Below are 12,641 nucleotides of genomic sequence, written 5' to 3' on the forward strand. Positions count from 1 at the left end.
CAATTGAATTTACAACAGGTGGACTCCAATCAGGTTGTAGAAACGTCTCAAGGGTGATCAATGGAAACTGGATGCACCTGAGCTCAATTTCGATTCTCATAGCAAAGGGTCTGAATACTTATGTAAATAAGGTATTTCTGTTTAATAAATTTGCACAAAAAAAAAAACGTTTTTGCTTTGTCTTTATAGGGGGAATTTTGTGTAGATTGATGACAGTTTTTATTTAATCAATTTTAGAATAAGACTAACGTAACAAAATGTGGAAAAGTCAGGTCGTCTGAATACTTTCCAAAATGCACTCTATGCCATGCAGGTAGAGTTGAGCATGGTTATTATGTAGCTAGCTACTGTGTTTGAAAAAAAACTCAGTGTAGTTTGCAGGTCCAGGGAAACGGCTGTCTACAGGCACAGCATTGTTTGTAGGACAAGGGTGAGGCTGTGTTTATAGACACTAGGGCCTACTTGTTTCCATAGTGAGTGCAGTGTATTGCACACTGCTCAGTCATACTAATAGTAAAAAGGTGCAGGCATTGATGTGCATAGGTAGTGAGAGGTCAAACTACATAGGGTCCATTGGTCTTTACAACCAGGGAAGTTGGTGCTGCACAATAGTATTTTGTTGAGCCTTGCTTTTGTAACCTTGTTTGGTACACAACCAGTTAAATAAAATAACTCCTTCAAAGGGATACTGCGAGATTCTGGAAATTAAGCAATTTTTCTACTTACCCAGAGTCAGGTGAAATTGTAAATACAATTGTAGGTACTGTTGAGTATGCTAATGTACCTGTAGACATCCAGTCATTGTGTTACTCTACTCTAGTTAGCACTGGCTCACAAAACTACCTCTTAACTTTCTTCATACTGCACGCAAAGACAAAAATGGTACCCACAAGTTCGCCTGACACGGGGGAACTAGAAAATGGCTTTATTCCCAGAATCTCACACTATCCCTTTATAGCCTAGCACATTGTGCTATATATAACATTTTCACACTAGCAGATCCAAACCAAAACTGTACTGGATAAGGGTTGGATATTTTCTTCTCACATTGTCCTTTCTAGCAACTATGGTGGATGAGTAACCAGGCCAGCTCAGTTCAGCTCAGTAGTGTGAAGAGCCCTATACAGTAGCCAAATAAGACACCACAAAGATCAAGAGGGAGGGGCTTGGTTTCATCAAAAGCTGTGCGCAGTTTATTGTATTCTAAATTTACATTAAAAATAAAAAAAAAGGTCTGCCCATATCCTAGAACCATTATGAAAGTTAACGCACAAATTCAATATACATCTCATTGTATTTTACAGAGGATAAGAGTATAGGCATGGAGGTGGTATGATTCATTACAAGGCTTAAAAGAATCAGAGAAACTAAAATCATAAATAGAAGGTGCTATCCTTAGCTGAGAAAAAATAATCATTCTTCAGTCGAACAAAAAACAATGCCTGCAATGTGGAAAGTCTCGCGCTCCCCTTCCTCAAAGAAAGTAATACAAATTAACTTAGGGAATCTGGGCCTACAGAAGCAGAGAGATGGAGAAGAGTAGAGTGCGATCGATGAGAATGGGAGACTAGTTCTTCTGTACAGGTGCATAAATTAGAAACAACATCTGGTGGTTACACACAGCTTCTCACTAGAACAATCAACAGCTAGGAAAAATGTCAGAGACAAGATCTTGTTTTTCTGCTCCTAGTATTGTATTATTTTATCTGCTAAGTGAATGCAGATGTCTCGAGTTTCTCTTGAGTTTTGCTGTTAGTGCAGCAAGTTGATGTTATAGTCAGACGATGTCACAAAGGAGGGAAGGACCAACTGGAGCTGAGAGATAAACACATTGCATTGTTTTCTTTTTAAAGCTACTGCAGATTCCAATAGGTTGTTTTTCTATTTCAAACAAAAAAGTTATAAAAAGTTCCTAAATTATTCAGCATGTCAGTTTTTTTTGCAATATCACATTTTTCGGAAAAACTCAAATCATGTTTCAAGTAACCGTTTAAAATGGTTGGCGAGAGAAAGCGTCGGGATATTTTCTCTCTCCCTTTTTAATGATGAGGTCATTAAAAGTCATGCACGATGCAAAGAACCTCATGCAGTAGTTTATGGTTAACCATCCAAGCACTTTTTATTTGTTAAGTCATAAATACACACAGCAGCTTCACCATAGGGTGTCTGGTTCCTCTTCAGGTTTTGAATGTGGGGTATTTATAAGGAGATCATTTTGCATGAGAACAGGAAGAGAGATCTGCCACATCTACCTAATGCTTACCTGCTAAAGGAAAAAATTAGTTGTGTAGAACTGATTATCAACATTTGAGATATATATATATTCTCTCAATCTCTCGCTCGCTTAGCGCTGCGCACTCATCCACTTGCACTTTCCCCAATCGCTCCCGCTCTCCTTTTTTATGGTTGTACACAAATGTAACAAAGGTGACAGACCTGAAATTACAATCACCAAAAAACAAACCCCAAAAGATCCTGCTGCCCGCCCGTCACTGGCAGTGGCAGCACAGAGGACAAAGTCTGCGTGGTGCTGGGATATCATCAAAGAGGAGGTGGTGGAGGTTCCTTAGAGCTCCTAGAGCTGCTGTTGTAACCGCCAGTACCGCTCTCCCTGAGGTTGAGGTTCTCCAGGGCCACGTCTAAAGGCATGATATCCACGCAGCCCATGGCCCCAAAGCTGGCAAAGTCTCGCCGCTCGTCCTCGTCCGAAGAGGAGCTCTCCTCGCGCATCAGCGTGCTCAACAGCAGCTCCTGGACAAACAGGCTGCGGTCGGCGCGTTCACCCTCCAGCGCCTGCCGCTCCGCCTCCGACATCTTGGGCTCATTCAAACTGTAAGAGGACAGAGAGGAGGATACCTGGTTAACACAGACCAGAGGGACTACATAAAGGAAATGGGAGAGACGGTTCAAGGTAGTGGGAGAAAAGACCTGGGTAGGCCTGTGGATGTTAAGAACAGATTGAGGTGGGAGACACCATGTAAAGGGGGTTGGGAGACACCATGTAAAGGGGGTTGGGAGACACCATGTAAAGGGGGTTGGGAGACACCATGTAAAGGGGGTTGGGAGACACCATGTAAAGGGGGTTGGGAGACACCATGTAAGGGGGTTGGGAGTGGAGGCTGATTAATTAGGGCCGATTTCAAGTTTTCATTTTTGGACGCCGATTATGGCAGATTACATTGCATTCCACGAGGAGACTGCGTGGCAGGCTGACCACCTGTTACGCGAATGCAGCAAGGAGCCAAGATAAGTTGCTAGCTAGCATTAAACGTATCTTATAAAAAACAATCAATCTTCACATAATCACTAGTTAACTACACATGGTTGATGATATTACCAGGTTAACTAGCTTGTCCTGCGTTGCATATAATAAATGCGGTGCCTGTTAATTTATTATGGAATCACAACCTATTTTGCCAAACGGGGGATGATTTAACGAAAGCACATTCGCAAAAAAAGAAAATCACAATCGTTGCACAAATGTACCTAACCATAAGCATCAACACCTTCCTTAAAATCAATACACACAAGTATATATTTTTTTAAACCTGCATATTTAGTTCAAATAAATTCATGTTAGCAGGCAATATTAACTAGGGAAATTGTGTCACTTCTCTTGCGTTCATTGCACACAGTCAGGGTATATGCAACAGTTTGGGCAGCCTGGCTCGTTTCGAACTAATTTGCCAGAATTGTACATAATTATGGCATAACATTAAAGGTTGTGCAATGTAACAGTAATAACTTAGACTTAGGGTTGCCACCCGTTCGATAAAATATGGAACGGTTCCGTATTTCACTGAAAGAATAAACGTATTGTTTTCTAAATTATTCTTTCCAGATTTGACCATATTAATGACCAATGGCTCGTATTTCTGTGTTTATTATAATTAAGTCTATGATTTGATAGAGCAGTCTGACTGAGAGGTGGTAGGCAGCAGCAGGATCGTAAGCATTCATTCAAACTTGACTGCGTTTGCCAGCAGCTCTTAGCAATGTTTGCTTCACAGCGTGATGCCTATCAACTCAAGCTTATCAACTCCTGAGATTAGGCTGGCAAAGTGCCCATTAGAACATCCAATAGTCAAAGGTATATTAAATAAAAATGGTATAGAGAGAAATAGTTGACGCGTCATAATAACTACAACTTAAAACTTCTTAATTGGGAATATTGAAGCTTCCCATGTTCCAGAAACTTAAACATTTTTTTTCACATATGTTCAACACTGTGTTTTTGCATTATTTAAACCAAATTCATGTTTTATTATTTATTTGAGACAAAATAGATTTTATTTATGTATTATATTAAGTTAAAATAAGTGTTCATTGATGTAAATTGTCATTATTTTTGACCTTTTGGTCCTCTTGGAAAGTGGACCTCTAGTTGAGGTTGTTAACATAGCTTGGGAGACGACACCGCTGTATGGTTTAACATCAGATTTGAAAAGCCCTTTGTTAACATAGAGAGAGTATGGTAACATCGGAACGGAAATATTTCTGTAATCCAACCAGTTGAAAGTATCTGTTGGTACTTAAATTATATGATGTCAGATCAGTTGTTGTCTGAAACATTATTACTGATGATAGGACGACATAACTAGAATGTGTAGACTTTCCAAGATACAGTTTATCGGATTCACATGGAATTGTTGTGCAATTTAAATGTTTAAATATGAAACTCTTTGTGAAAATATTAAATGTAATTTTAGCTTCTAAATTTGAGCAGAGTTTACTTATGAAAACAATTCTCTCTCAGTGGTCCCTGCCCAATTGAACAGATATTGGTTGTGAACTTGGAAACACGCCCTTTTCTCCACCACTACAAAAGCCCATTGACGAGAATCAACCTGGTGTTCCCGATGACGTTAGGACTGCTGTCCATACATTTAAAAGGGCTAATATCAACTATAGAACTAAGCCAACCTCAGCATGAGCTCTGGTTGCAAATAGTTGAACGACTACAACCTAACAAAATTATCATTGTGTTCCCGATGACGTGAGGACTGATGTCCATACGTTTAGAAGAGCGAATTTCAACGTGGAGGTGACGCTGGAAGGATGAATTTCGACTATACCAGCCAGAATATAGCATGAGCTTATAGTATGGCAACTTGACTTGAACTTTGAACTCTTATTTACTAAAGAAGTGATACATCCTAGACGTTGAGTTAGCAGCAGCAGCTGTAAACGTGGGCTAGGAAAGGACGGATAACCCTCTTCAGAAAGACAGGGTACTACAACAGATCCATTCTACCACACGACGATGGTACTACAACGTATCCGTTCTACCACAATACATATTCTTCCAAGGACAAGGGATATCTCTGCTGGGCAACCCAGCCTTCCATCTACGACTAATCTATCGAAGCGCAGCTCAGAGTAAATATTTATTTTCTTTTTCTTTTCCAAATGGGCGGCAATTTAGAATGCATTAGAATCTTCATTTACGATAGCATAGCTTCGTGAGGTCCTATAGAGACCCAATCCGTTGGTTTCTCAGTCTTCTCGCGCTTTCATTCAAACTCAACCCCCTTTCTTTGTGTAACCAGCCGTCATATCGGCTCCGTCTGCTAGGGACATTTTCTTGTATGACATACTTAGTAATCAATGTATGATCCATCCTGTGTATATGTAATTCTGTGTGATTATTTAGGTATTTAGTAAATAAATAATTAAACCAAATGTTCTATTGCTGATTCAACTTGTTAGCCACGGTTTGTGACGATAACCAAGAATTTTACGACGTTCAGATGTGACTGCTATTGATATAAAAGATTCCCAGGTCTTTAAGAGTTTATTCGGGAGACAACAGCTCTATAAATATTATTCCATGGTGCCCAGATTTCCTAGTTAATTACATTTACATGATTAGTTTAATCAGGTAATATTAATTACAGAGAAATGATTTTATAAAATATCATGTCATATCACTTAATCTGGCATAGCAAAGACACGACACCGAGTAGGTGTCGACCCACGACACCGCGGGGGGGTGGGAGATGACCCCCTACGACACCACGTAGGGAGGAGACGACACTGCGTAGGGGGACAAACAGGAGGATAAGGGAGACCATGCCACAGGGAGTTGATAGGAACAACTTGGGTCCTGGTAGCTGTAACAATGTGGTAGAAGTCCAGAAGGGCCTCAGATGTCAAGCCTGCAGAACATTGATCCATTTTTAAAAACACTAAGTAGAATGCTCTGTCCACGAGTAGACAACTCACCGTGTGAGCAGGAACTGGGAGCTGTGGGAGGCCATGGGATTGCTCTCGGCCACGCCGACCGAGTTGGCGCTGGGAGGTGGGATGGTGGCACTGATGTTGCCGCCGGGGTTAGAGCGTCGTGTGGCGTTCCTGGCCGTCTCCAGCTGTTGGCGGGCCGCCTGGGCCTGCTGGCGCTCCAGCTGCAGCTGCATTTGTAGCTGCTGCAGCTGAGACGCAGACGGGCCCGACGAGTTGAGCTGGCCACCCGCAGAGCGCCGCACGCCCGACAGCTGAGACAACAGCTCTGTGGGGAGGGGAGATGAAGAAATTTATTTTGAGATCATTTTGGTGACAGTCAAATGAACATTCTCCAGTATAGACACGCTGTTGGGAGACACCACACTACTGTAGGGGTGTCACAGTGCTTTGGACAAGAGACATTACACAGTGGTTGTACTGGTTATACTTCATTGGAGACAGGAGCCATTCAGTCTCATGGAGAGAGAATTTTACTTATTTTATGTCAAATGACTCCATGAGTAACCAAGTACATAGGAGCCACAAGAGGGGAGAAACTATAGAATCTCTATCCATTTCTATGAGGAAGACCCTGTTTGCAGTTATACTGACAGACAGACTGGTCAGACCAGGTGTACTGCTCACCTGCTATAGGGTCCATGGCTTCCCTGGTACTGGGGGAGTAAGAGGAACTCTGTGAGGAAGAGAGCCCCCCAGTGGAGCTGCTAGTAAAGTGCATGTTGGTCCTGCGTGCCCTAGGACCGCCCAGCCCGCGACCGTGGTGGAACATCCGACGCACGTGCCGGACGCCACTGGACTCATCGTAAAACACAGTGGGTTAAGGAGTACAGACCAAGGGGCTCGCAAGTAACTGGAACAGTCACATCCACAGACGTGTATAGTTGTCGCATCCACAAAGGTAGGTAGGCACACACAAGCAGACCACACACACACACGAGCTGCGTAAAAGGATATTAAGTCTCTAGGTGCTCTGTGTTCAAGTGTGAGATGAGCAGCAAAGTCGTCAGTCACATGATTGGGGTCCCCGCCCGGCAACGCAGCACATATTGGACAGATCTGAAATGAAGCAGTAAGCACCCTCTGGATATATTCAACTGACCATTCACAAGCATCTGTTGTCAAATAATTATTTGAGAATTGCGTTAATGCTTCCATGAGCCCTGGAATCAAATTTGGATGTATGAGATGTCATTGGATGCAATGTTTCCCCTAGATTTTTAGAGGTGGTAAACACCAAAACATTCTATTGAAAGAAATGGAGGCCACATTTTTTCAGGCAGAATAGCAACAGAGCTAGACTGAGGGACCAGTCTGTCCTGTCTTAGTGATGCGAGATGAAACATGATATCCCCCACTTACCACCTCTGTGGAAGTCTCTGCATGGTCTGAGGTGACATGCTCCTGTAGGGATGTCTCTGTGTAGCCCATCTTACCACAGTAAGGACAGGAAAAGCTCTGGGGCTGCTCTACTGAGAACGCCTCACCGCCGTAATACAGGTCTGCAAAGCAAAACCATCCATCTTTAGAGTAACATTAATAATAATCGCAATAATACAACAAACCTCGTATCGAATAATAATCATATTGAATTTGTTGAGCACATTTCACATGCTCAAAGCGCATAAGGTAGAAAACAAAGACAAAAATACATTTAAAATTCACCATGCAAATACACTGAAAGCAAAAGGATAAACAAAAATCTAATTAATAATAACATTAAGTGCGAAGAGATTTCCGGACCACATGGCCTGACCAGGAAGAACAACAAGACAGCCCTGCTGGGCCACCTGACCAGGAAGAACTACAAGATAGCCCTGCTGGGTCACGTGGGCAGGAAGAAAAACTCTTGTCCCTTCTCATAATGTAACATGTTTAATCTACACTGCAGATGTCCTTACCAAAGTCTACCCTGGTTAATCTACACTGCAGATGTCCTTACCAAAGTCTACCCTGGTTAATCTACACTGCAGATGTCCTTACCAAAGTCTACCCTGGTTAATCTACACTGCAGATGTCCTTACCAAAGTCTACCCTGGTTAATATACACTGCATGGCGTGCTCCGACGTGTGTCTCGTTGTGGTAGCTCCGCTCTCGTAGCACGATGCGCACAGGTCGTAGTCGTAGCAAATTAAACACTTGTACCGGCGCCCTCTGAAGTTCCCTTTTAAACACGCGTCACAGCTCACACCTGCAAAACAAAGGGGAGGATTCAATGTCAAAATCTACAGGCTAATAGCCCATTAAGGTGGTGCCGTAGGACACTGTGTGCAGACAGTCAGAAAGAGAGGCTGGATGACATTGGCACTAACCCACAAATGTGAATGGAGAGGAATTTTTCAAATCCACCGAACATCAATTGCAGGTCATTAATGAATGTCAGTGTGTGTTGGTGTGTACCTGGCTAGAACAGAATAATAGGGTCCCATCTTGTCCAGTTCTCATGCATTTGTACGTAATCATTTGCATTTGTTGTTGCAAATGCAAAACAGGCCTTTATATCACAGTGCAGTAAATTAAGCAGGCCTAAACAGCAGATGGACAGACGAGATGATCAGGAGAAAAGAAACAGAGTGTATAGACAGAGTGAAAATTAAAATAAACACAAAACTGTCATCTAGCTGTCCCTTCGTGGTTTTTCTCGATCATATCACGTGGTGATTGCAGTGATACTGTACTGATACACATACTGTAGATTCCTCTTTCCAACAGGCACTATGTAAACTGCTATAACCAGCACCTCAACTTTGTTAGTGCTGCTGAAATGAGACCATTTCACCGCTGTCATAAAGCCAAGGCATTTGACACATCCCTCCTTAGGTAACTGACAAAGCAAGAATCAAAATTCTGAAACTGAAAAAGGTTAGGCTATGCTGCTTGCTGTTCATTGCTCACATTTAGGGTAAGTTCGTAAATTCACTCTGGAGTGCCAGAGTAAACTCAGAGCGTGCTCTGGGCATTCTTAAATTCAGAGTTGTCATATTGTCCAGTTTGTAAATTCAGAGCGGTTCGATCTTGGAGCGCAAACTGGACGCTCTGGCTGAGGAATAGGGTTCATCCGAGTGTTCCGACCTAACAATGGCAGTCAAGCACCCAAGCTAACTTGCTAAAGTTGGCTAGCTTGCCAGCTACTTCGACACAAATGAGAGAACACCTCATTGACAATTTTACTCGGCCTAGTTAGGCTGTTTTCATGTCATCTAGAGCAAGGGTTCCTCCAGACGAGAGCGCTCTGAAATCGGAGTAGGGCTCTCGAGTGGCGCAGCGGTCTAAGGCACTGCATCTCAGTGCTAGAGGCGTTACAACCTGGAATCGAACCAGGGTCTGTAGTATCACAACCGGCCGTGATTGGGACTCCCATAGAGCGGCGCACAATTCGCCCAGCATCGTCCTGGTTAGGCCGTCAATGTAAATAAGAATTTGTTCTTAACTGACTTGCCTAGTTAAATAAAGGTTAAATAAAATAAAAGATAGCCAGAATTAATCTACAAACGCACCCACAGTCAGACATTTCTGAGAACTTCTGTACTGTTCTATCATTAAATTGTCTGGGTTCTCCAAATTGAGAATTTGCCCTTGCTCTGTGATGACAACAGCCCTTGACTTCCCATTCTTGATGCCAATAAAGCACTAACGGAAGAAAAAAATGACACCAAATCATTTAGTTTACACCCCTTGCTACACTACTCAAATGGTTTTCAGATGCCTGGTGTCTGTCACACCTATGGGTGTCTATGCAATGCTTGTCTGGACTCTGGATAAAGGTGTGCTGCTTAGGCAAACATCCTATTTGGAACTGTATGTCATTTTGACATAGCTATGGAGGGACAGTGCCTGAGAACACTTTCACCATACACTGACAGGCCTTCCTTCATAAGTGCACAGATCCTTAGTTAGCTAACGTTATAGGAGAAAAAAACCCAGACCTGGCTATTCATCCAGACCTAATATGACGTAGTCCAACAAGTGTAGCAAGCCAGACAGATGTCTTAGTAGCTATCAAGTAGGTTGATGCCGGGTGTTCTCCAAAACCGTGCTCTAACAACTAACTAGCTAGCTAACTTATACTAGTTAGTCGATTCACTCTGTTTGCAGTTAGCTAACATACTCTACGGATCCAATGAGTTAGCTAATTAGCTAAAGAATTTAACCATAACACCGGTAGCTAGATAACGTTAATTAGGTGAAGGTAGAAGACGGGCGAACTAGTTAGTAAACTAGGTAGCAGCTAGCTAGCTGCCTGGTTAAGTTTGGGCCACTGTGACTGAGGCCTCAAACTACCTTGATGACAGTGCATTCAGTGACCAAACCCTTCTTGGGTGGCATGGAGTATTTCAGTACTTAGTCCAGCTAAATAACTTCTTAACTCAACTTCCTACGAAAACAATGTGGCCATACCAACACACACCACGCATTCACCCTTCCTAAAAAAAGGCCTGTCTGGAAACTTAACTACTATGCTAACGACGTTGTCATTGAAGAAAGCTAGCTAGCCAACGTCCTAGCTATAGCATCTGGCTGTCGGACCATCACTTTAGCTACCTAGCATTAGCTAACTCGCTAGAATAAGAAACGACCGCTCACTAAAAGTATTACTTCTTTGAAACATGACTGTTCATAAATACGGAGACTGTCGTTATCAGCCTGGTTCTACTCAGCAATCAGGAGGTTGAGAAAATTCATGGTGGCCGCCATCATGAGCCCTGTCCAATGCATTGCAATACAAAACATGGCAACCCACTGACCAACCCCAGGAAGCTAATGTTAGCTATGGACGTCTATTTTTCACTTACCCTCATGTCGGGACATCCTACAGACGATGACACAGCCCCCTCCTCGGCCTCCCTAGCACGGATCACGCAGAAAATATACAGCTTTTAAGAGATAAACCTGGGACGCGATTTCTATTTCGTATTTTCTCTTTAAGATGGATCCTGAGCTTACAGTTCTGTGCTTCCCCCTCCCTGGCTGTCACGAAGAAGTACTGAGACAGAGAATTCGCAGTCTGCTGAAGAAACACTAGGGGGTGCCCTTCACAATAATGTGGTTGTTCAACTGAAGAGGGTAAAAAAAAAATCAGCCTATAGAAATAGAATCCATTTTATGATTCAGCCACTGTATTCAAAAGGTGAGACAAGAAAGCTATTTTCCCAATGCAATCCCTGACTAGTTTGATGTAAAAAAAAAAATATATATATATACATACAGTACCAGTAAAAAGTTTGGACACACCTACTCATTCAAGGGTTTTTCTTTATTTTTTAAAACTATTTTCTACATTGTAGAATAATAGTGAAGACATCGAAGTAGCCACCCTTTGCCTTGATGACAGCTTTGCACATTCTTGGCATTCTCTCAACCAGCTTCGCCTGGAGTGCTTTTCCAACAGTCTTGAAGGAGTTCCCACATATACTGAGCACTTGTTGGCTGCTTTTCCCTCAATCTGCTGTCCAACTCATCCCAAACCATCTCAATTGGGTTGAGGTCAGGTGATTGTGGAGGCCAGGTCATCTGATGCAGCACTCCATCACTCTCCTTCTTGGTCAAACAGCCCTTACACAGCCTGGAGGTGTGTTTTGGGTCATTATCCTGTTGAAAAACAAATGATAGTCCCACTAGGCGCAAACCAGATGGGATGGTATATCGCTGCAGAATGTTATGGTAGCCATACTGGTGAAGTGTGCCTTGAATTGTAAATAAATTACAGACAATGTCACCAGCAAAGCACCCCCACACCATCACATCTGACATCTCCTCCTCCATGCTTCACGGTGGGAACCACGTGTGCGTAGATCATCCTTACTCCTACTCTGCGTCTCACAAAGACACGCCGGTTGGAACCAAAAATCTCAAATTTGGACTCATCAGACCAAAGGACAGATTTCCACCGGTCTAATGTCCATTGGTCGTGTTTCTTGGCCAAAGCAAGTCTCTTCTTCTTATTGGTGTCCTTTAGTAGTGGTTCTTTGCAGCAATTCGACCTTGATGCCATGATTGGGAGTCCTATAGGGCGGTGCACAATTGGCCCAGCGTCGTCCGGGTTTGGCCGGGGTAGGCCATTATTGTAAATAAGAATTTGTTCTGAACTGACTTGCCTAGTTAAATAAAGGTTAAATTAAAAAAGGTCTGATTCACGCAGTCTCCTCTGAACAGTTGATATTGAGATCTGTCTGTTACTTGAACTCTGTGAAAAATGTATTTGGGCTGGAATCTGAGGTGCAGTTAACTCTAATGAACTTATCCTGTGCAGCAGAGGTAACTCTGGGTCTTCCTTTCCTGTGGCGGTCCTCATGGGAGCCAGTTTCTTCATAGCGCTTGATGGTTTTTGCGAATGCACTTGAAGAAACTTTCAAAGTTCTTGAAACGTTCCGTATTGACTGAACTTCATGTCTTAAAGTAA

At 42.7% G+C, this 12,641-nt stretch overlaps 1 protein-coding gene across 2 annotated transcripts; it reads right to left on the minus strand.

Annotated features, from left to right (window-relative positions):
• Nucleotides 1-1,166: 1,166 nt before the first annotated feature.
• On the minus strand, nt 1,167-11,221 carry LOC135548200 (E3 ubiquitin-protein ligase KCMF1-like). Of its 2 annotated transcripts, XM_064977550.1 has the most exons (8): nt 10,838-11,019; nt 8,642-8,767; nt 8,265-8,432; nt 7,603-7,742; nt 7,198-7,299; nt 6,868-7,045; nt 6,226-6,508; nt 1,167-2,830 (listed from the first exon to the last, which is right to left on the minus strand). In XM_064977550.1, exons 3-8 carry the CDS (start codon nt 8,293-8,295, stop codon nt 2,542-2,544), a joined length of 1,023 nt encoding a protein of 340 aa, XP_064833622.1. In that variant the 5' UTR covers nt 8,296-8,432; nt 8,642-8,767; nt 10,838-11,019; the 3' UTR covers nt 1,167-2,541. The 2 variants fall into 2 exon arrangements, with proteins under 2 accessions (XP_064833622.1, XP_064833620.1); XM_064977548.1 differs by lacking the exons at nt 8,642-8,767; nt 10,838-11,019 and adding an exon at nt 11,035-11,221.
• Nucleotides 11,222-12,641: the final 1,420 nt, after the last annotated feature.

The sequence above is a fragment of the Oncorhynchus masou genome, chromosome 11, assembly GCF_036934945.1.
Source record: "Oncorhynchus masou masou isolate Uvic2021 chromosome 11, UVic_Omas_1.1, whole genome shotgun sequence".
In the NCBI taxonomy this organism is placed as follows: Eukaryota; Metazoa; Chordata; class Actinopteri; order Salmoniformes; family Salmonidae; genus Oncorhynchus; species Oncorhynchus masou.